Source organism: Triplophysa dalaica, chromosome 15 (assembly GCF_015846415.1).
Source record: "Triplophysa dalaica isolate WHDGS20190420 chromosome 15, ASM1584641v1, whole genome shotgun sequence".
Classification (NCBI taxonomy): Eukaryota; Metazoa; Chordata; class Actinopteri; order Cypriniformes; family Nemacheilidae; genus Triplophysa; species Triplophysa dalaica.
This window is the reverse complement of record NC_079556.1, coordinates 20,077,714-20,099,278: the sequence shown is the minus strand read 5'-3', so window position 1 is coordinate 20,099,278 and position 21,565 is coordinate 20,077,714. Positions and strand designations below refer to the sequence as shown.

At 36.1% G+C, this 21,565-nt stretch overlaps 1 protein-coding gene across 1 annotated transcript in view; it reads right to left on the bottom strand.

Moving 5' to 3' along the window:
* Positions 1 to 5,210: 5,210 nt before the first annotated feature.
* The window catches only part of LOC130436438 (uncharacterized), a 210,278-nt gene continuing 193,923 nt past the window's right edge, over positions 5,211 to 21,565 (bottom strand). The window contains exons 83-99 of the mRNA XM_056767084.1: positions 20,546 to 20,719; positions 20,253 to 20,426; positions 19,458 to 19,631; positions 19,201 to 19,371; positions 18,285 to 18,458; positions 17,944 to 18,114; positions 16,842 to 17,012; positions 16,521 to 16,694; positions 16,090 to 16,260; positions 14,259 to 14,432; positions 13,860 to 14,027; positions 13,118 to 13,291; positions 9,537 to 9,704; positions 8,162 to 8,335; positions 7,827 to 7,973; positions 7,245 to 7,363; positions 5,211 to 5,808 (exon numbers count right to left, since the gene is read on the bottom strand). Coding sequence (XP_056623062.1) covers positions 5,801 to 5,808; positions 7,245 to 7,363; positions 7,827 to 7,973; positions 8,162 to 8,335; positions 9,537 to 9,704; positions 13,118 to 13,291; positions 13,860 to 14,027; positions 14,259 to 14,432; positions 16,090 to 16,260; positions 16,521 to 16,694; positions 16,842 to 17,012; positions 17,944 to 18,114; positions 18,285 to 18,458; positions 19,201 to 19,371; positions 19,458 to 19,631; positions 20,253 to 20,426; positions 20,546 to 20,719 — 2,686 coding nt within the window. The 3' untranslated portion in view covers positions 5,211 to 5,800. The remainder of the gene's footprint in view (positions 5,809 to 7,244; positions 7,364 to 7,826; positions 7,974 to 8,161; positions 8,336 to 9,536; positions 9,705 to 13,117; positions 13,292 to 13,859; positions 14,028 to 14,258; positions 14,433 to 16,089; positions 16,261 to 16,520; positions 16,695 to 16,841; positions 17,013 to 17,943; positions 18,115 to 18,284; positions 18,459 to 19,200; positions 19,372 to 19,457; positions 19,632 to 20,252; positions 20,427 to 20,545; positions 20,720 to 21,565) is intronic.

The window sequence follows — 21,565 nt, the reverse complement described above, 5'->3', positions numbered from 1 at the left end:
AAATGAAGAGAAGCGCTGCACAGCGGACTATATATAACTGCTGGTCAAGTTTAAAACAAAATAAAGCATGTACTGAGAATGAGGTGTGAGAATATTGTGTAATAATAGTACACACCTTATATGTTAGCTTGCTAATCCATTGCAATGTATTTATATATAACTATCAGTATAACAAGTTACCAAAGCAGCCATCTGTTTTGCTAGTTTATTTTTCAATAGTGTCTGTAATTATCAATGACAAAAGCATTCACATTGATGTCTGTTTTCTTCCTAAAATAATCTGACTTTTGAACGAATTGGATGAATGAATAATTTAAGTGGTTTACTCATTAAAACAGTGAATCGCTGCCGCCTACTGGCGCTTTCAATACTTCATTTCTTTCTTTTTATAATCTCTTCTATGTTAGAATTTATGAATGAGGATTATACACGAATTTCATAACGTTATGAGGTGTATAATCTCTTAACAAGTTTTTTTTACATATTTAAGGTAAATATAGCAGCAGGGTAGAAAAGTCACAGTATTTTGAGCTTTCATTTAACCTGTGTAATTATAATCATTGTTCTGTTCCTTTGAGGAAGTGGTGTATCTAAATTTCACGTTTACAGTTGTTCAAGAGCCGATGTGTTTCCCTTTAAAAAAAAAAAGCATTTAGGTGGAATGTAAAAATCTTAAAATAAATGTCTAAATGTTGTCTCTTTCATATTTGTTTATGTTGAATTTGTAATCAGTTAAAGCATATAGATGGATGGATTGATCTATGGATGGATGGATGGATATAGAAATAAATTATCCAATGACAATACACATTAAAAAATTAAAATAAAATAACAGGCAGCATACAACCCCAGAAAGCACACGTACGTCTGCAAGATGTCTGTTAAAGATCACTTCATCTGGAAAGGATCTGCTGTTAACTAAGATCTGATAGACATCTATAAGATGTCAGTTTACATACATTCTAAATCATTACATATTAAAGACATCTTCTAACAGGAAACGTCCTATAGACGTATTGCAGATGAGCAAACACTCTAAAAAATACGTCTTCCAGATGTAAACACACACATCAAATAGACGTCTCCGTGATGCTTGTGTGCTATTTGGGACGTTCAACCCCCCCCAATGTTCAAACCAAATCTACGCCTTTGCACATGTCGACAGATGATGGCGCTCACAGCTTTCTTAGACAGTATCAACAGTAACCATAGATCTGCAGCATAGGCCTGTCACTTTCCCATCTGTTCAGGAAAATTCAACTATAAAGAGATATTACAAGCCTGCAGATTTTATACCTACCCTGTATATACATAGTGGGGGGAATATTAACAGATTAATAACAGAAAAAAATGTTGCAATAGTTTTTATTTTACTTGCCCTAAACAGATTACCAAACTAAATTAGCTGCACTTTGCTTTCATGATATTATTATACTGTACAGATACATCTAAAAAAATAGAATATTGTGAAAAAGATCCATATTTTTTGTCACTCATTTTAGAAAGTGAAACCCATATATTATATAGATTCATAACATATAAAGTGAAATATTTCAAGCCTTCATTTATTGAAATTTTAATAATTATGGCGTACAGATAATGAACCCAAAATTCAGTGTCTCAGAAAATTGGAATGTGCACAAGATCAATAAAAAACGTGAAATGTCTGGATTCTTTAAAGTATGTTCATTTCTATGCACTCAATATTTGGTTGGACCTCCTTTTGCATGAATTACTGCATCAACCTGGACTTCCATTACACCTGAGCAGTGCCACAGGCTGAATGCCTCCATGGCACGCCACATTTGAAAATATTTTCAAGTTGACATTTCAGTGTTTGAAGTCTTTTTATCGCCACTTTTCCCAGTGAAGAATTAAAGGTGGAATATGTATCATGAGTAATGATTCAGAGCTGTAAAACAGCTTTATTAAACATCTGCCAATGATCTGTTTTTTCATCAGTGTACCTGAGGCACATATTATATACCAACAGAAATGCTGTTAAGTCATTAACTCATGGCTTCACTTTCTTTGGTCACAGGCTGCATGGGAACAATATGATCTTGTGAACCACAACAGAAAGCAACCTTTCAATCTTATTTTGGAGTGTTAAACACACACTAACTGTATGTTTCATGCTTTTATCGATTATAGAAATAAATATTTTTTTACACTCTTTAATGAAAATGAATAGATTATTTGAAAGACTGTGTGCATATGTGTTTCTCAAACTATGTGTGTTTGTCTAAATATTCTTTGTATAAGCGCAGTTGAGTTGGAGTTTTTGGCCCGAAGTGTGAAAACAGATTATTCTGAAGGGCAGATGCTGTAATTCTCATGAGGAAGATCCTTGTGCAGATCCTTCAGACTGTATGAACAGAACACATCAATGACATGTTGAGACTCTGGGTCTGTATGAGCTTTGCTTTTTTTATGGTGGGGCAAAAAACTTCTCTTGATGTCATCTTCGTTTTCATTAACATTCTTTTAAGCATCTTCTGTAACCTATAATCATGGGCGCCGTAAAGGGGTGGAAGGTTAGGACGATTCTAAGGGCCCAGGCTGATTTAGGGCCCAGAAGAGCAGACCCCCTTTTTATTTTCCTATTTGTAGGGGGCCCAGAAATTTTGGTTCTTATAGGGCCCAGAATTTCTGGCGGCACCCCTGCCTATAATCATCACTACAATCAATGACAATTTGATCATTTTAAAACGTTATCAAATTCACTGACATCAGATAGTCAGACTTCAGAGACAGTATAAAGAGAACGGCTGTGTTCATACACCTTGGCTCAGAACTTCATTCAAGTAGCATTTGTCAAAATACAGCTTATTTGTATTTATCAAACCATTTCAAAGTGTCGTGTTTGGCAGCAATGTCACACATGAGTATTGTCAATTATTCAGAGGTCTTATAGAGTAAATAGTTTTTCATGTTGCTAGTACTCATACATATTTAAGGCAAATTGTTTGTCTCTAACAAAAAATAAAAGATTTTAAAAATGGTACATTAATGCCCTGTAAATGTGTTCAGTGTTCTGAACCCGTTGCGTGTTAATTCTTAATATTATCCAAATTAACTCCTTTAAATTTATATGACCCTGTCTGTGAAATCCATGGTTAAGTATCTATAATTTAATGCAACGTTTTTCCCATTGACTTATCAATGAAATATTGCAATATTAAATAGTCTTATCAGGACCAAGGTGAAAACAGGACGTGTTGTTCTGAGCGCTGACCACTAGGCCATGGTAAGTGAGAAATTGAAAAAGTCTTTACTCAGTGTTTCACAAAAAATACAAAGAATTCCTGGCTTAATCACAGAAGTCCATTAATAATAGTTCCAAACAAGCAGGTAAGTATCTTTGCCAAAAATTCTAGAAGGTAATCCAAAACCATAAATAAAAATTAGAACAAAAGTCTGCTTGACCATAGGAAGATCAAGACTGAGCAAAGAGACAAGTGAATGTTGGGCTAACATACACACAAACTGAAGCTCAGGTGATCTCAACGTCCCATAAAGAACCAGCTGTCAAAGGGATGCTGTGGGAGCTCTGGTAGTAAAGGTTCAAAGAAGCTTTATTGGCATGATCAAACAAATGTTACATTGCCAAAGCAAATATAAACATTCTGCACAAATACAGATTAAGAAGAAAATAAAAGTATATGAGAATAACTGTTGAAAAACAGTATTTGCTGGGTTAGCTATGTATTGATGCTGGTTTGACCTTCTTAAACCAGCTACGGACCATCTTAAACCAGCATGTGACCATCATAGACCATCTTAAACAGCTATTGACCAGCACATGACCAGCTAAGGACCATTTAAAGCAGGACATGTCCATCTTATACCAGAACAAACCAGCACCCAAACATACCAAAACGAGAAAATGCTGTTTTTCTTCAACAGGGCTTTATATACATATCAATATAAACAGAAAAAGAAAAAGAGCAAAGTATTGATGAAATTACTGAGGGTGACAGGATTCTGTTATGTTGTGTCAGTTTGTGTGTGTTGTGTCAGTGTCACACAGTGTGGACACAGTCGCTCTTCTCTTGGTGTCCATGTCTGTCTGTGTCTGCTTGTCTCTACCATGACCTTGTGATCACTGAGTCTGTACACGGTCAAGACTTTTCTTAGTTTATGGTCTGATACGGTTGTGAGGTTTTCTGCCAGTTTATATTCTCTGTTTCATGACAGATTACATTTATATGTACTTTGCTGAGCTGTTGTTTCTGTTCAGTGTTTGAGATATTTCTCTTTTTGTGTTTTTATCATTTGGTTTAGTCTGGCTAGGGTTTGGTTGGGCATGTTTTGGGTTTTAGTGTCAGTGTTGAGATCAGTTGAAGGGTTCAGCTCTTGATTGCTAAAGGCTTTGTGATGGAGTGTCTCTTTATCACTGTTCTTAAGGTGACTGGAGAATGTTACAGCTCTTTTTGTATTTAAATTCTGAATAAATTTAAATTTCTAATTCTGCTCTGCTCTGCAGGTGTTGTTTGGAGTCTTTCGCTGCTCCCGTAGAATGTTATTACACATTTCTGTTAGCAGAATCTCTATTGGGTGTTTGTCCCATTGGTGAGCTCTTGGTTGGTGAGAGGGCCCTAAACCCGACTCTGTGTGTGTCCTGACTCAGGACTATCACTGGATCTGCATTGTCTTCACACCCTCCTGCACTCCTACACCCCATCAAGATCACTGCGTTCAGCAAACCAGTCTTGTATTGCCTTCTCATAAGGACAGTAAATGGCATTCTGCTTCACAACTCCTTCCTGGTGGAACATTCTTCATAACTCTGACCGGTCAACCACATCTCTCACAACATTCAAATCTCTTCTGTGAATACCTGACAGACAAAATAAAAAAACCTAACCTAACCCTTTCTCTCAACAGGTAGTGGTCTAGCTTTTGTTGAAACCAGTAACTTTGTATTGACACCTAATGTATTATGGCTCCTGTATGATATATCACTTGTTGCTCTCTAACTCTAACTTTGGATAAAAGCGTCTGCTAAATGCTAAATGACTAAATGTAAATGTTTTAGACTTTAACCTATTATTTTCTCTTTCATATTCTCTGGCGGTATGTGTCTCTCTCCTCTTTTTCTGTGTGTCTGAATCAATCAATGTATTTTTTAAAAACAACAAACATGTTCTGTTTTAGGCTTTTCCCATTAATTTCCTATTGCCTGTCATTTTTGACCAAACACACAGTAGAAGATTCAGTCATTAATTTTTATTAGGATTAATTTTTATTCCAAAACAATGTGTAAAATGCTCAAATGAGCCAAACAGCATATGAAGGATAAAATAAAGAACATCTTTCTTTGACTTTCTTCTTTCATGTTACACTAAAGCAATCTAAGAGAAAAGTGAAGCAGGTTTGCTATTACATGTCGGCAAAAAATTCTGATAAATTTAATTAAAATGAAGATTACAGTTTTAGGTTAAACTATCTTTTCCACTGTTAAAATGTACTCAGTATCATTAAGATATGGCAACATGATGAGATCACGTGAATCTTAATAAGGAACGCAACACACCATCACAACAACTGAACAACAACTGCCAACACTTAGCAAACAGAGACACTAAAACACAAATGTATCAAATGTACACAAGTATATACATTATATTATATGTTCTGTATCAAATGTAATATACGTGTGTTTTTCTTCAAATAAATGAAACCTGCATCTATTACAGGCAGATAAATACACTAGAACAGACTAGAACAATATTTATTATTTACATCAGTCATATTGTTCACCACTGGAACTCTGACCAGCGTCTGCTTGATCCTTTTAGTGATCTGTATGGACAAAAGGAAACAAAAAGTCAATTGATCTGTATATACCATACCAATCACTACTGTAGACACATGTTCTTAATTCACATTATCTTATTTGAGAAAATAAATGTAAAACTGCATCACCAATATTCCAGAAAATTAGCATTACAAATAAAAGTTTATGCAAATGTGGTATTAGTTTCTTTTTTTAAACAGAATAAAGAATAAGTTTGTATACCTTCAGTCTACTCAGAAATATATTTAAAATCACACTTCAGTAAAGGCCTTCTTGACACATACTGACAGAAAGTTATTTTGGTCTACACTCAATATTTGATCACTTGTTCCCTTTTGGAACATGATTCTGTAGCTTCTCAGATAATACACACAACACATGTTGCTTTCTTTATGAAACTCAGATCTTTAGACTTCACTTGGAACACATATATGATAAATGTTCAAACTGATATGCAAAGAATCACAACGGTTGGTGTTCTGGTTTTGTGTCCATCATGTTATTCAAGTGTTGACGTTTCCACTTGTAATATTTTGAGCTCTTTTCTCAATTTTAGTGTACATTGATAAACTGTATGTGAAATGAATTTAATATGAATTTTATTTAATGACACTCAGGTGCAGGTATTATTGTGAAAGTAAACAGTGAAATCTAGCCATTTTAAATAAAACACATTATTTCAAATGATTTATAAACCGATAAATTGTCACAAAATGGAAAAGACAAAATTAAAATGTAATTTCTGTTATAAAGTGAGTTGGTCGCATAAACAATATACTGTATAGTGGTATGTTGTGTGTGGTCTGCTGTTTCTCTCTGTCACTGTTTCTGGAACAGAGTATTTCATGTTTAATCAGTTTTGATTTGTACATATTGTTCCAGTAATTATCATAATGCCATATTAAATTTATGACCAAGTTTGCAGATATACAATAAGAATATTTATCAACGGCTTGGAAACGACTTGTCATATGTAGAGGACATTCAGAATGTTGTGCATCAAGCATCTATTTACACAACACAGTATCTGCACATCAGATCGCCGTTCCCTCTCTCAAACACTTTTATTTTCACCTGCTCTCTAAGAAAATACATTTGTGCAGAGTTGTGTTATTTTCTGCTTTCCTGATTTCCACATTGTACACAACGGCAACGCGACTGGAAGAAATACCCAAACGAGTCTAATCATCCTTACAGCCACTCAACACTTTGTTCCTACACAGCTAATCAAATCATACAAACTGTGTTTTGCAGTTGTCACACATTTTAATATGTTAAAAAATACAGCTAAATATGATGTTATTGATGCATTGATTACAAAACCTGCTGATTCATAGTTCAGATCATATACATCAAACTGTTCAAATGAGTTTAAACACACATACAGAAATCATAATTCTTATTTAATTTTTAAAATGTAATTGAATTTAAGACACAGTACTTTTTTGAGATGAAGTGTCCTCATCTTCCTCATGTGATGATGATGATTCATCCCCATGTGCTGCTGATTTTCCAGACACAAGAGACAAGCCCCATGACAACCAACCTTGACTCTTTAGTCTGTGAGGAGAATCATAAACAAAAGAAAACATTTAAATAATAAAAAACACACAATAAAACAAGGGGACCATTAAACTACGATCCTAAACTCTAACACCTATCAGGTCTGTTAGGCACATGGGAGTGTGTCATATATTCCCTTTGTGTTGTGTTATTGTGCTTTGTGTGTCTTCCTTGCTCCTACTGTGCCTTGTTTGTTTGTCTTGTGCTTTTGTCAGTCAGTGTTCGGTGTTGCCAGTGAACAGATGTTCCTTGTGTTTCCAGTGTGTTTCTATTAATACTCCTGAACTTAGATCTTCTGTCTCTACCTAATCACTTCATCATGTGACACAGTGATGCTTAATGACCAGCTTAAGTTTACAACGCACATCACAGACAGATACTCCATCAGAAACATGTTAAACAGCTCATAGTCCAATCTGATGAAATAAGTATAAATGTGTAAATCCTTCAGTTTACTCACCTCAGTTTACAGTTAGAGTCTTTTAGCATCTCACGCAGCTTCTCTGAGTTTCCTAGTTTATTTTTGCTCAGATCAAGAACCTTTAAACGTCTCACTGCTTGTGTCTCAGCCAAACATGAAACATCTGTAATGCTACAGTCATTCAGTCTAGAAAGACAACAAACACAAAAAGACATCACAAACACAGTTCCACATGATGAAAATTCAGCCTCTTCATATAACAGTGAGGATACAATGACTCGGTTTGCACTGATTTTAAAGAGTCAATAACACATATTCTCTGATAGATCTGTCAATCATTAAAAAGATTATTTTGACAATTCAATAAGACTCACTTCAGTTTCTTCAGTTTACATTTTGAATGTTTCAGGAGATCACATAAGACTTCGACTCCTAAGTGTCCCGGTTTATTTCCACTGAGGTTCAGATGTTTCAGGTGTGAAGGGTTTGAACACAGAGCTGAAATCAGTTGAGCACACTGGTCCTCTGTAAGACTGCATCCACACAACCTGCAGAGAGAAAGAGAAATAAAATGAGTTGTGTTAAAGCAACAAATTCATGTGTATTGTGCTGCTCATGGGAATCTTATAAAGCAACATTATTCACGACCAGTGTTGGGTAAGTTACTCTGAAAAAGTAATTAATTACTTGTTACTCATTACATATTCAATAGTGTAATTAGATTACTGTCCTAATTACTCGGTCCAAAAAGTATTTAGTTACTCATTACTAATTACTTTCTATATCCTACATCAACCTTGATTAGTTAAGTGATTCAAGGATAGACATGAAACGGCTTATTTAATTCATTAAAATAAATAATATTATTAACTGACCAAAGTATTACAAATGTGAGAATTATACATTAAAGCACAGATTTTAAAGTAAGACTTTGAATTTTGATGTCAATTACACGATTGCACACGCATGTATTTCAAAAAGTATTTAGTTTAATTACATCAAAAGTAACTGTAATTAAATTACAGAAAACATATGAGTAATCCCTTACTTTACTTTTTCAAGGGAAAAGTAATTAAATTGCAGTAACCAATTACTTAGTAACTAGTTACACCCAACACTGTTCACGACACTGGTAACAGACAATAGCGCTTATCAACCACACGGGGGAACCTGTGAGCAATAGTTCTATAGTGCTGCTTTAACATTGAAAAGATGGGTAGGTCAATTCCCACCGTCTGCTTTTAACCCTGCTGTTCATTACATTACATTTACATTTACATTTTAGGCATTTAGCAGACGCTTTTATCCAAAGCGACTTACATTGCTTTTTATCCTACATTTTACACAGGTATTTGCAATCCCCTGGGACCGAACCCACAACCTTGCATTGTTACCGCAATGCTCTTACCACTGAGCTACAGGAAAAATCAGCATGCTGAAAGCCATTGTTTCCTATGTTTTATTTCTAATGCATTAAATTAAGTCTTTTGATTATCAAAAAAAGAAAATATTAAATGTAATGTGAGAAGTGTTTTTTTCTCAGTGTAGTGTGTAATTTGTGGTTAAACTATAATGTAAATACAATATATTGTAAATAAAAACACTATATAATGTGTGACTGGTCAGTTTAAAGAATTTAAAGCAAAACCCACACACATACACATACACAGACTATCTTTTATCAGATCACACAACATCAGTAATCTAAGGAATAATTCTGCTTTTATTATGTGACTGAATATGACTCACTCCAGTTTCTCCAGTTCACAGTGTTTCAGTAGATCACATAAATGTTTGACTTCATCGTCTGTGATTTCATTCTCACTGAGGTTCAGTTCTCTCAGGTGTGAAGGGTTTGAACACAGAGCTTGAATCAGGACGACCAACTGTTTCTTATCTATTCTGCATTCACACAATCTGTAGAGATAAAGTAAGATTGGTCAGATCTGGTCATCAGTTACTGATGTGTAACTTAACTCATGTGTACACATAACATATAACTGTACTAGGAGCAAACACAACAACACAACATGAGTTTACTGTTACTATCAATATAAATTATGAAAATACAATGTTAAGAAAAACGTCTTGGTTACTTAAGTAACCTCAGTTCCCTGATGGATGGAACGAGACGTTGTGTCGAGAACGACAGATGGGGTTCGCCCTTGAGAACCAATCAACTCTGACTACTGTATAAAACGAAGCCGGCGTGCAGCATTCATTTACCTCTTGTTCTGAAGAGCCTGGGAGCCTCTCACGACTGCAGCAGAATACGATACGTGTTTGTGGCATAAGGGACACAATGTCTCGTTCCCTCCATCAGGGAACAGAGGTTACATACGTAACCAAGACGTTCCCTTACTGTCGGTCTCTCGACGTTGTGTCGAGAACGACAGATGAGGTTGCCTACGGAAAACGCCACAATGCTTTATCGCGTCACAATCTCTAGCGAAGCGACGGTAACAGGCCTGGGCGTGTCAGCTCGATGCTTTCGCGAAAGTGCCCAGGAGGTGGCTATACCCCGTGTGGATTAAGCCCTCACTGCCAGTGGGCATGGGAGATTCTGAGATCGGAATGCCGTCGTAACGGCATCCGCGACCCAGTGCGTCAGCATCTGCTTGGAGACAGCCTTCCCCTTCTGCTGTCCTCCAACACAGACAAGGAGCTGGTCAGAGCTACTGAACCTCTGCGGGCGTTCCAGGACACAACACGGATGGGGTTGGGTCTTCCTCCCCGATGGGAAGCGCCTGCAAGTCCACCACTTCTTCCCGGAAGGGAGAAGTGGGAACTTTGGGCACGTATCCGGCAGTGGTGTAGTCGGAGCCATACGTACGCACACGCCGTATGCTTATTTTTTCCACAGCGCTCTTTGCGTATAACGACTTCTAAAGATCAATTTTAGCGTATACCCACTTGTTCTCCTTCTTAACGTCTCCAAGCTGATTTGTGGTTGCTTTCCCTTTAACCGTATCGCGTTCACAATTCATTCATACAATTGGTGCATTTCTTAAGAAAATTTAAAACCTCCAACCTCCGCCAACCGCGCTAACCACATCATCTTCACTGTTGGGAATTAGCCTGCGAGGAGCTCATCCCGTCAATGACTGAAAGAGTCCCGCTGAAGCCGTCAGCTAATATTGATAAAACTGCTCACTTTTAGTCAAAGCTGGTTTAAAGGGCGCTCAGTGGCTCCTCTCATCTGGCATTGACACTGAATTCACAGGTTCTCTTGCGCTGCTTTATCTCTTTACGATGTTGCCGTGCATTGCAAATCTTTGGTATCTGTCACAACTTTTAATAGTAGCTTTCTTTAAATGACACATGAGGAAATGAAACAAAGCATTTACATAGCCCTACTGTTTAATGTCAGAATCCTTACATTTTCTATGTATCCTCGTTCCCATTAAAGTCATTGTGAACTAGAGATGCGCGGATAAGCTAAAATGCCATCCGCATCCGCTGCTTCAAATAAATTATCCACCCGCCACCCGCCCGCACGTATAATTTTCTCTGATATAGATATCCGCACCCGACCCGGACCCGATCGTCATTTAAATTACTCAGTAAATTTTCTAGCACTGTCTTTGTCTGTAAATAGTTAAATCTAATATTTCGATTTAGCACACACATGATGTACCATTTTAGAGGTACCAGTCTTATGGCTTTCATATACATACAATGCCTCACAGTCATTGCATTACATACCCAGTACTTCGCTAAAACGTTCCTACACGGTACTGTTCTTTCCTACCTTTTGTTTTGTTTTTAATTCTCCCTTTTTAAATTTCTCTCGGATATGTTTTGCCTCCATTTCTGCTTTAAGAAATAGACCGTCCTCTACCGCGCCACGCGCACATTTCTTTAAAATGACTGCAAATTAGCGCATGAATAAAAGTGCATTTAAAACACATTCGTATTTTAAGAGAATGTGTTTTTTAATATTGTATATGATATCGATATCATCCACCCGCGACCCAACCGCAATTAATCTGAACGAATTTTTTTATTACCCGACCCACCTGACCCGCGGATCATCCGCAGCACCCGCGGATTTAAGCGCCATCCGCGCATCACTATTGTGAACCTACTTGTTACGTTTATTCCACATTTAAAATATTGTAGTCTGTTTTTACCACAATCTTAACTTTATACATTAATATCTTCCCCTTAAATTATTGACAAGTACTGACAAAGAGATCGCAGTGGTGACAAAGTTACATCAGTAAAATCTCGCATATGATGGTGTATTACAAACATATTATGCTTTGTAAAAAATATTGTATTGTGGTTGACAGTGCTGGCATAGACCTGTTTTTTCCAACTTTATTTTTTTCCAATTCTATAACTTCATATTCAAAGCATAAGCAAAGAATAATGCATAAATATTTAACTGAAATAATTGTCATATTACTAGAAAATTTAACTGAAATAATTGTCATATTACTAGAAAATCAAACAAACACACTGGTCTTTTGGCCATGTGTGGTCAGGGTTATCGTTGTATAGTATATTACACCACTTTTTTTTGTTAGGACTACACCACTGGTATCCGGGCCTGGGTCTCAAGATAACGTGAGAGTTTGCCAGGACCGATGAGGGGCTCTTGGACCCACATTAGGGTCCCAAGAGGGTATGGAGCGGAGATGAGGCGGATTCTGCCCTCTCGCGCCCCTTAGGAACCTGGTGACCAGGTTGTGTTGCCCTAGAAACTTTCCATCAACTGAGACATGATGAGTGGCGATAGGGACTACATACACTTTCAGTGTGTAGGGGAGATGTTAGTCTCAGTGATGCCGAAGTCTTACACGCTTTGGACGGTAGGCGTGGCCGATTCCCCCAAGTGGTAGCCGTCTGCGACACAGGTGCACAGCAGCCTCACGTTCCAGCCTTTGGCTGCCTCACCATCGAGGGAAGTAAGGGAGCCAGAGCCGGTTTGACTGGAGCGGGCCATGAGTGGAGCGCTCCAAGTTTTACACAGCTCCTCATGCACCTCCGGGAAAAAAAATTCCCCCGGGGTGGGCGCGGATGACACCGCACTCCGTCCTCTGGAACCAGGTATCCCCTGGTTAGCATGGTTGACATCACTTCTGTCTCCCTCCGATGCTCATCTACGTCATGCATCGTTTCCGAGTGTGTGCCTGAGGATTCGGCCCGGCATGCAAATTTAATTGGCCGAATTTCATTGGCCTTTTCTATAGTAGTAAGAGTTGATTGGTTCTCAAGGGCGAACCCCATCTGTCATTCTCGACACAACGTCGAGAGACGGACAGAAAGGGAACACTGTTTGACTATATTATCATTTTTATGTAAACTGTAACTTGTGTACTTACACTAATGTTTTCAGTTTGCATTGTGGATTTTTCAGTAGATCAGAGAGTTTATTAACCCCTAAAGTTCCTAGTTTATTTCCACTGAGGTTCAGGTGTTTCAGGTGTGAAGGGTTTGAACACAGAGCTGAAATCAGGTGAGCACACTGTTCCTCTATAAGACTGCATCCACACAACCTGCAGAGAGAAAGAGAAATAAAATGAGTTGTGTTAAAGCAACAAATTCACGTGTATTGTGCTTCTAATGGGAAGCTTATAAAGCAACATTATTCACGACACTGGTAACAGACAATAGCACTTATCAACCACACGGGGGAACCTGTGAGCAAAAGTTCTATAGTGCTGCTTTAACATGAATTGAAAAGATGTGCAGGTCAAGTCCCACCGTCTGCTTTTAACCCTGCTGTTCCTTTTCAGCATACTGAAAGCCATTGTGTCCTATGTTTTATTTCTAATGCATTAAATGAAGTCTTTTGATTATCAAAAAAAAGAACATATTAAATGGTATGTGAGAAGTGTTTTCTTCTCAGTGTAGTGTGTAATTTGTGGTTAAACTATAATGTAAATACAATACATTGTAAATAAAAACACTATATAATGTGTGACTGGTCAGTTTAAAGAATTTAAAGCATAAAGCAAAACCCACACAGACACACACATACACAGACTATCTTTTATCAGATCACATAACATAAGTAATCTAAGGAATAATTCTGCTTTTATTATGTAACTGAATATGACTCACTCCAGTTTCTTCAGTTCACAGTGTTTCAGTAGATCACATAAATGTTTGACTCCATCGTCTTTGATTTTATTCTGACTGAGGTTAAGTTCTCTCAGGTGTGAAGGGTTTGAACACAGAGCTTGAATCAGGACGGCCAACTGTTTCGTATCTATTCTGCATTCACACAGTCTGTAGAGATAAAGTAAGATTGGTCAGATCTGGTCATCAGTTACTGATGTGTAATGTACAGTTAAATTAACTCATGTGTACACATAACATATAACTGTAATAGGAGCAGAACACAATAACACAACATGAGTTTACTGTTACTATTCAATTAAATTATGAAGATACAATGTTAAGAAAAACAATATTTGACTATATTATCATTTTTATGAATAATGTAACTTGCATACTTACACTAATGTTTTCAGCGTGCATTGTGGATTTTTCAGTAGATCAGAGAGTTTATTAACCCCTGAAGTTCCTAGTTCATTTTTACTCAGGTTCAGATGTCTCAGATGTGAACAGTTTGAACACAGAGCTGAAATCAGCTCATCAATGCATTTCTTTGTAATACTGCCTCCAGACAACCTGTATAGACATGATGTACAGAGAATAGCATGTAAAATTACTGACTTTTGTCAAATTCAAAGCTCTCTTAGAACAACTACTGACATAGTTGCCAAGTCCGCTTATAATCCGCGACTTTGGACTTGTTTTTTTATCAAGCCGCGTTAAAAAATCATAAGTCGCGGGTTGCGTTTTTTTGGGCTTATTTAAAAAATATTTGTTGCTCGTTAGGAAAATTTGACAAGCAACTTCGTTTCTTTAAATTTATGGTCACAGCTTTACACGCATGCATTGATTGACACTTTCAGATTACAGCTAATCGCCAATCAATGAAGTAATATCAATTCTGTAACGTATTTCTTCAAAACATTCAGCCCCCTCCTCCCCCTCTCCCCTCATTGGAGAAAAATCTAATTCAAAGCGCAGGCGCGTGACGTTGTAATCCAAGCTATGACATTTAGATGGAAATAAATAAAACATGTAAATTTGAGAAAACAATGGCACCAACAAAGTGGTCCAAGTATGGAAAAAAAGTACAACAAAGCCCTTTAAGGCTCTTATCTTTTACTTCTTTTCCATCTCTCAACCCTATTCTGCTCACAGGTCAGTGAAGATGAGTGGTTAGAGCGTGCCCTCACGTTTTGTTCCCGTTTGCTGATTTTTGCTAAATATCTTCTGCTCTTCATCTTAAAATAAACAAGAATTTCCAGTTTAAATATTGCAGGCTCATTTATTGTAAAAAAAATAGTTAATGATAAATAAGAACGATGGTAAAAAATAGTCGAAGTATATTGGGCTTGTTTTGGGCTTGTTTTTAAAGCTGAGGTTGCTTATTTGTCTCGCGAGAGTTGGCAACTATGACTACTGACATAAGTTATAAAGGTTTAATAAAAAAAAATCCAAGCAAAAATAAAACCTGACATTGACTGTAACATAACTCTGCACCAGATCTCTAGTTTCTTAAATTAAATTTGAGCTAAAAACACTTTTATGAGGTCTCTTCAGCTAGAGGATGAAGCGCCTTAAGAAGGTCCGCCCAAGAGTATCATCAGTCTTTAGACTTGTTCGACTTCATTTTAAGTCACATTCCTTCATCATCAATCGTAATAACGGTGTCTTATCTTTTAAATATCTATCATCTTTGCCTCTTATTACCAGACATGGTCATTTAAACTCTTTAAAGGTCCAGTGTGTGATTTTTAGGAAGATCTATTGACAGAAATGCAATATAACATCCTTACATACATGTCTTCAGAGGTGTATAAAGACTTTAAATAATGAAGTGTTATGTCTTTATTATCTTAGAATGAGCTATTTCTATATACACACACCGTACGTCCTCTAACATGGAATTCTCCGGTTGTTTCTACGGCAGCCCTAAACGGACAAACTGCTCTACAGAGTGTGTTTCCTAAATAATATTTTCTTCGGCAAAGAAGCAAAAATGTGAAAACATTTAGTTCTGTCAGCCACTGTAATAATTTGAAATGGAGGGGTGGAGTGAGCCATTGGTTTCAATTCGTAACCTCACCACTAGACGACGCTATATTTCATTTACTGGACCTTTAACAGAGAGTTTTGATAAGAAATGTGCCCCAAATGATTGTGATTCTGTATTTGTGCAGGATGAGTTTTTTCCACAGCCATGTGATGATAAACAAACACTATAAAGACTTACCTCAGTGTGTGGAGTGTACAGTGTTTATCCTGCAGTAGATCACAGATCTGTTTCACTCTTGACTCGTCTAGTTTATGATCCTTCAGATTCATTTCTCTCTGGAGTAAAGGATTTATATGAAGAGTCTTCAGATACTCAAAGCCTTCCACAGCAGAAGAACTTTTCAAAAACCTGCAGAAATCAGAAAGTTGCAAAAACATTAAATGTACTCAAAATATACAATATAAAATATGTTGTAGAAGATGACGTTTAAATAAACTCTGGCAGCTTGTGTTGATGAAAACCACTTTTCACCCTTTTTTTTTGTTGTTTAATCTTGTATTCAGTTCTATGCAAATATCAGATTGTGTTAATATAATAGTAAACACTATATATAAATATTGTATTTAGCCTGAATATGATTGTTGTTGTATTAATTTAACACATCTCACCTCACAGTGTTCAGTGCACAGTTTGTGTCTTGTATTAAATTATAGATGAGTTTGACTCCTGATGGTCCAGGATCATTTCCAGTGAGATCCAGCTCTATCAGATGTGAAGGGTTTGATCTCACAGCTTCAGACAAACATCTGTAACCTTCTTCTGTTATACTGCACTCAGACAGACTAGAAAACAGACATTTGAAATATTAAAGTACATCTAGTATGTGTTTATATTTGTAAACTGTTTTATATTGATAAAACCCAACTACATTGTTTCTTCCTTCTCTGGTCAGTGGAGACAAAATTCATGTGTTCTCTTAATGTAGTTACCTGAGTTTCTTCAGTTTACAGTTGGTATGTTCTAGTCCTTTCTGTAGTTTCTTCACTCCTGAATCCAGTAGATTATTGTTACTCATGTTGAGTTCTGTCACACTGGAGTTTGATCTTAAAACTGAAGCTAAAGATGAACAACTTTCTTCTGTTAGACCACAATCCCTCAATCTGAAACATTCAACAGGGAAAACAAATGGTCAACAATTGTTTTTACAATTTACAAACATGTTTCAGTAAAAGGTGAATAATAAAAACCAGCTGCAACAACAATAACAATAATAATAAACAATAATAAATAACATTTCGACTTTGTTCTCGTAACATTTCGACTTTGTTCTCGTAACATTTCGACTTTAATCACGTAACATTTCGACTTTATTCTCGTAACATTTTTACTTTATTCTCGAAATCTTTTTTTTTTTACTTGGCACTAAAACGCCGTCGTAGTTAGCTCAGTCTGAACATGTTAAACAATGATTGTTAAATGAAACAACAATAATGTCAATTATATGGCACATGCTTCATGTTCTCTTGTTTTTTTTTTCAAAACGCTACAAATCCATCCTTTTTTTAAAATGTTGGTTTATTTCTTTTTAAAAACAAAAAAACAAGAGAACATGAAGCATGTGCCATCAGGGACTCATAAATTAATATAAATCAAATAAATGCAAATGCATGAAATAAATTACAGCCAAATAAAATAAATACTAACCAAATAAATATTAAAATAAAATCAATATTTTAAATTTCATGTTTCAATATTTTCCACCACATACAATTAATCATTTAGAAATAACACATACAAATACCACTAACGAGCGGATTCTGATTGGTCGAGAGGACATATCGCATTTTAGCTAAACACAGGTATCTAGCGTTTTGAAAAGAAACCGCATGTTGCAGTACATTTTAAACAAGGAAATATAGCGATTTGACAAGAAAGATTGATGGAGCAGTGAATAGGTTTAGTACACAGCCAAATGGCATGACAAACAAATTTTTCTTAAATTTGGTACTTAATGCGTTTTGGAAAAGAGCTCTTCATATACATTTATATCCTTGTTTTAAAGTAACTAAAAATAAATATCAAATAACTCACATGAGTGTGTTGAGTTTACAGTGTTTATCCTGCAGTAGATCAGAGATCTGTTTCACTCTTGACTCGTCTAGTTTATGACTCAGATTCACTTCTCTCTGGAGTAAAGGATTTATATCAAGAGTCTTCATCAGATACTCAAAGGCTTCCACAGCAGAAGAACTTTTCAAAAACCTGAGGACGGAAGACAACAGGTTTATTATTAATAAACATTTATTGTGATAACCTTGTATTGCAATTTTAAAGATTATACCACAAAATCATAACTCAAACACATATTAATTTTTTTGAAGAAAAAAAAAATCAAAACAATTAGTGTTTTTATTATTTAAGTAAAACTTCACCTCACAGTCTTCAGTTTACAGTTTTTGTCTTGTATTAAATCATGGATGAGTTTGACTCCTGATGGTCCAGGATCATTTCCAGTGAGATCCAGCTCTATCAGATGTGAAGGGTTTGATCTCACAGCTTCATACAAACATCTGTAACCTCCTTCTGTTATACTGCACTCAGAGAGACTATGAAACAAAGTACAAAAGTTTTGTTATTTATACATTTTATTCATAAACATTTACTCTGAACTCATTGACTTTGATTAAAAGTAACTGTGACACATCTGAGGTTTTTTCTCCATTTATTCATCATTGGAGTTTTTGGTTTGTCACCACAGGGTCGTGTTGGCTTGCTCACCTGGAGACTGTTGATACTAGATTAGCTTAAAGTTTTGGTAAATTCTGTTAACATCACTTTATTAGAAGTATTTTGCTTGTCTTATAAACACCATACACTGTTCTGTGTTTGACCTTTTCTGCAGTTTTCTGTTTTTCTGTTCTCATTTAAAGCCGCCTTTGAACAATGCACATTGTGAAAGTGATATATAAATAAAACTGAATTGAATTTCCTGTAGTGAATAATTGAACACTTATTGGACCTAATTCAACAAACACTGTATACAAGTGTTGTCTTATGAGACACTGATGATTTTTTCTTTGGATTTTACTCGGTTCTGAATCTCATTCTACATTTAGAGCATTCTATAATAAAATGTAATTGTGTTTGAAGAAATATATCAGTGTGAAAACACACAAATACATGAACACACAAATTTAGTGACTGAGAATTATAATCTACAGCAAACACGCAAACACACACTGGCAATATTTTATTTGTACATTCTCACTGCAGGTGAACAGATGTCAAACTGTATAATATTGTCATGTTTGTTGTGTTGTGTGGAGTGTGTGTTATAGATGAACTCACTTGAGTATCTGGAGTTGACACTGAGGATTCTTCAGTCCCTCACAGATGTGTTTGAGTCCTGAATCCAGCAGACGACTGTTGTTCAGATTCATCTCTCTCACGAGGGTTTTACAGGAGAGAACAGACGCTACAGCTGAACACTGTTTCTCTGTCAGCTCACACTCATTCAATCTAAACACAATAACACAACATCATCATCAGATCTTAATAACACACACATGTATGAAGGTGTATTATACTGTATATATGAAACTTACATGATTTTCTCCACTTTACTATGAGAGTCCATCAATAGAGCCGAGAGTTTCTCTCCATCCAGATCTCTCAGTTTATTGTCACTCAGATTCAGTTCTTTCAGCAGTAATGGATTCAAACCCAGAACATCAGTCAGATAAACACAAGCTGCTTCTGCATCATCACTCTTCAAGAATCTACAGACAGAAGATTGTTCATATTAAATGTTATCATTCTGTCTCTTAATCACATCATTCTTTAAAGCTCAAGTGCAGTTTTTGACTATCATATTTACTGCAGTGAAACTGGAGACAAAAGATTTCTGACAGAATTTCAAGTATTCTGTGTGTTTTAAGCTGCCTTTCCACAGCACACAACATGGTCATAAACTCTTAGTCTGAACATAAATCCACAATAATATGTAGAGAAGCTCATTCTAGTAAAAAGCGTATGAGCGTTCATCCTACAAGTTTTAACAAAGGAATGCAAACTATAAACAGTTATGTCTACATGACAAAAGACTGATAATACTTTAGGTGAATAATTATTATTATTTGAGATAAACCAAAAGCCTCCACAAGAATAAAGTGTAGTTAATAATTATTTTCTAAATGATTAACTAATCCTTTAAAATGATTGTATTGTTTTGTTTCTTACTAAATTAATGCAAATCATTTTCTTCTTTGAATTACAATTCAGTAAATTCCTCCTCTGGTCCTTCTAAAAATATTGCAGTTACACACTGTCTGATCAACCTAGTTTCATAAAACAGACTTCACATGTGTGACGAATGTTCAATATTTAAAAGCTTTATTCACCTCAAAGTCTTCAGTGCACAGTTTGTGTCTTGTATTAAATCATAGATGAGTTTGACTCCTGATGGTCCAGGATCATTTCCAGTGAGATCCAGCTCTATCAGATGTGAAGGGTTTGATCTCACAGCTTCATACAAACATCTGTAACCTTCTTCTGTTATACTGCACTCAGACAGACTATGAAAAAAGGTTTTAATTTAGTTAGTTTTAATATAACTAAATAGTAAATCTCACCAGTGCAGAATCCTTCACATACATGCATTAAGAATAAATGAACATGAATGAAAAACACATACTTGAGTTTCTTCAGTGTACACTGTGAGTTCTTCATCAGATCAGAGATCTTCTTGATTCCTGAGTCTCCAAATGTATTTCCACTCAGATTCAGTTCTTTCACATGTGATGGATTCACATTTAAAGCTTCTGTGAGAGCAGCACAACCTTCTGCTGTAATACTACAATAATTAAACCTGAAGAGACACAAAGGACTCATGTTAACACTTTATAGGGCAAGTTACCATATTTGGTAACTTAATCGACCAATCACAACTGCGAGTCTAGATTTCTAGAAATTAGTGAATATTGTTGCTAAAAAATAACAAGGGTAATAAGAACAGGACTAAATGATAAGACAGAACAAAACACTACCCACTGAGGGGCAAAAACAGGAGAACAAGAAACTAAATAAACTTAACATGACTGGGACTAAACGAAATAAACAACACATCTGGAAGCTCTGCATCTGGTCCCTTAAATGTCTACTTTACCCTTGAGCAGGAAGCGAAGATTTAATATTACTTGATTTCCTGATCTCTTAGATTCATTCCCACTTCTCCCCCTTACTCCTACATTTCTCCCCCCCCCCCTCTGTTTAGTACATTGATCTAAAGGTGTATCTCCATTCTCTTTTGGTTGGAGGGGTAGGGTAAAGGTTTAGCCAAATACAGCACCTCAAACAAACATTTTTCATGACCTTGCGAAGTGTTATAACATTATCCTGCATATACCAACAACAGCGACAACATGGCATTTTAAACTGTCCATTTCCTGTGGCTCAGTGGTTTGAGCATGGCGCTGCAAAGCCAAGGTCATGGTTTGATCCCAGGGGATTGCACACATTCATGTTTAGTAGAATGAAATGTCAGTCGATTTGGATAAAAGCGTCTTCCAAATGCATAAATGTAACTTTAAAAAATGTGAACATTGTGAAAAAAATGTGGTAAATCCACACTGGCAGACCTCATCACACAGTTCAGGTCTCATTAACCTTTTATAAAAGATTGGGGCTCTTTGGGACAAATCCCTCGTGTACTATA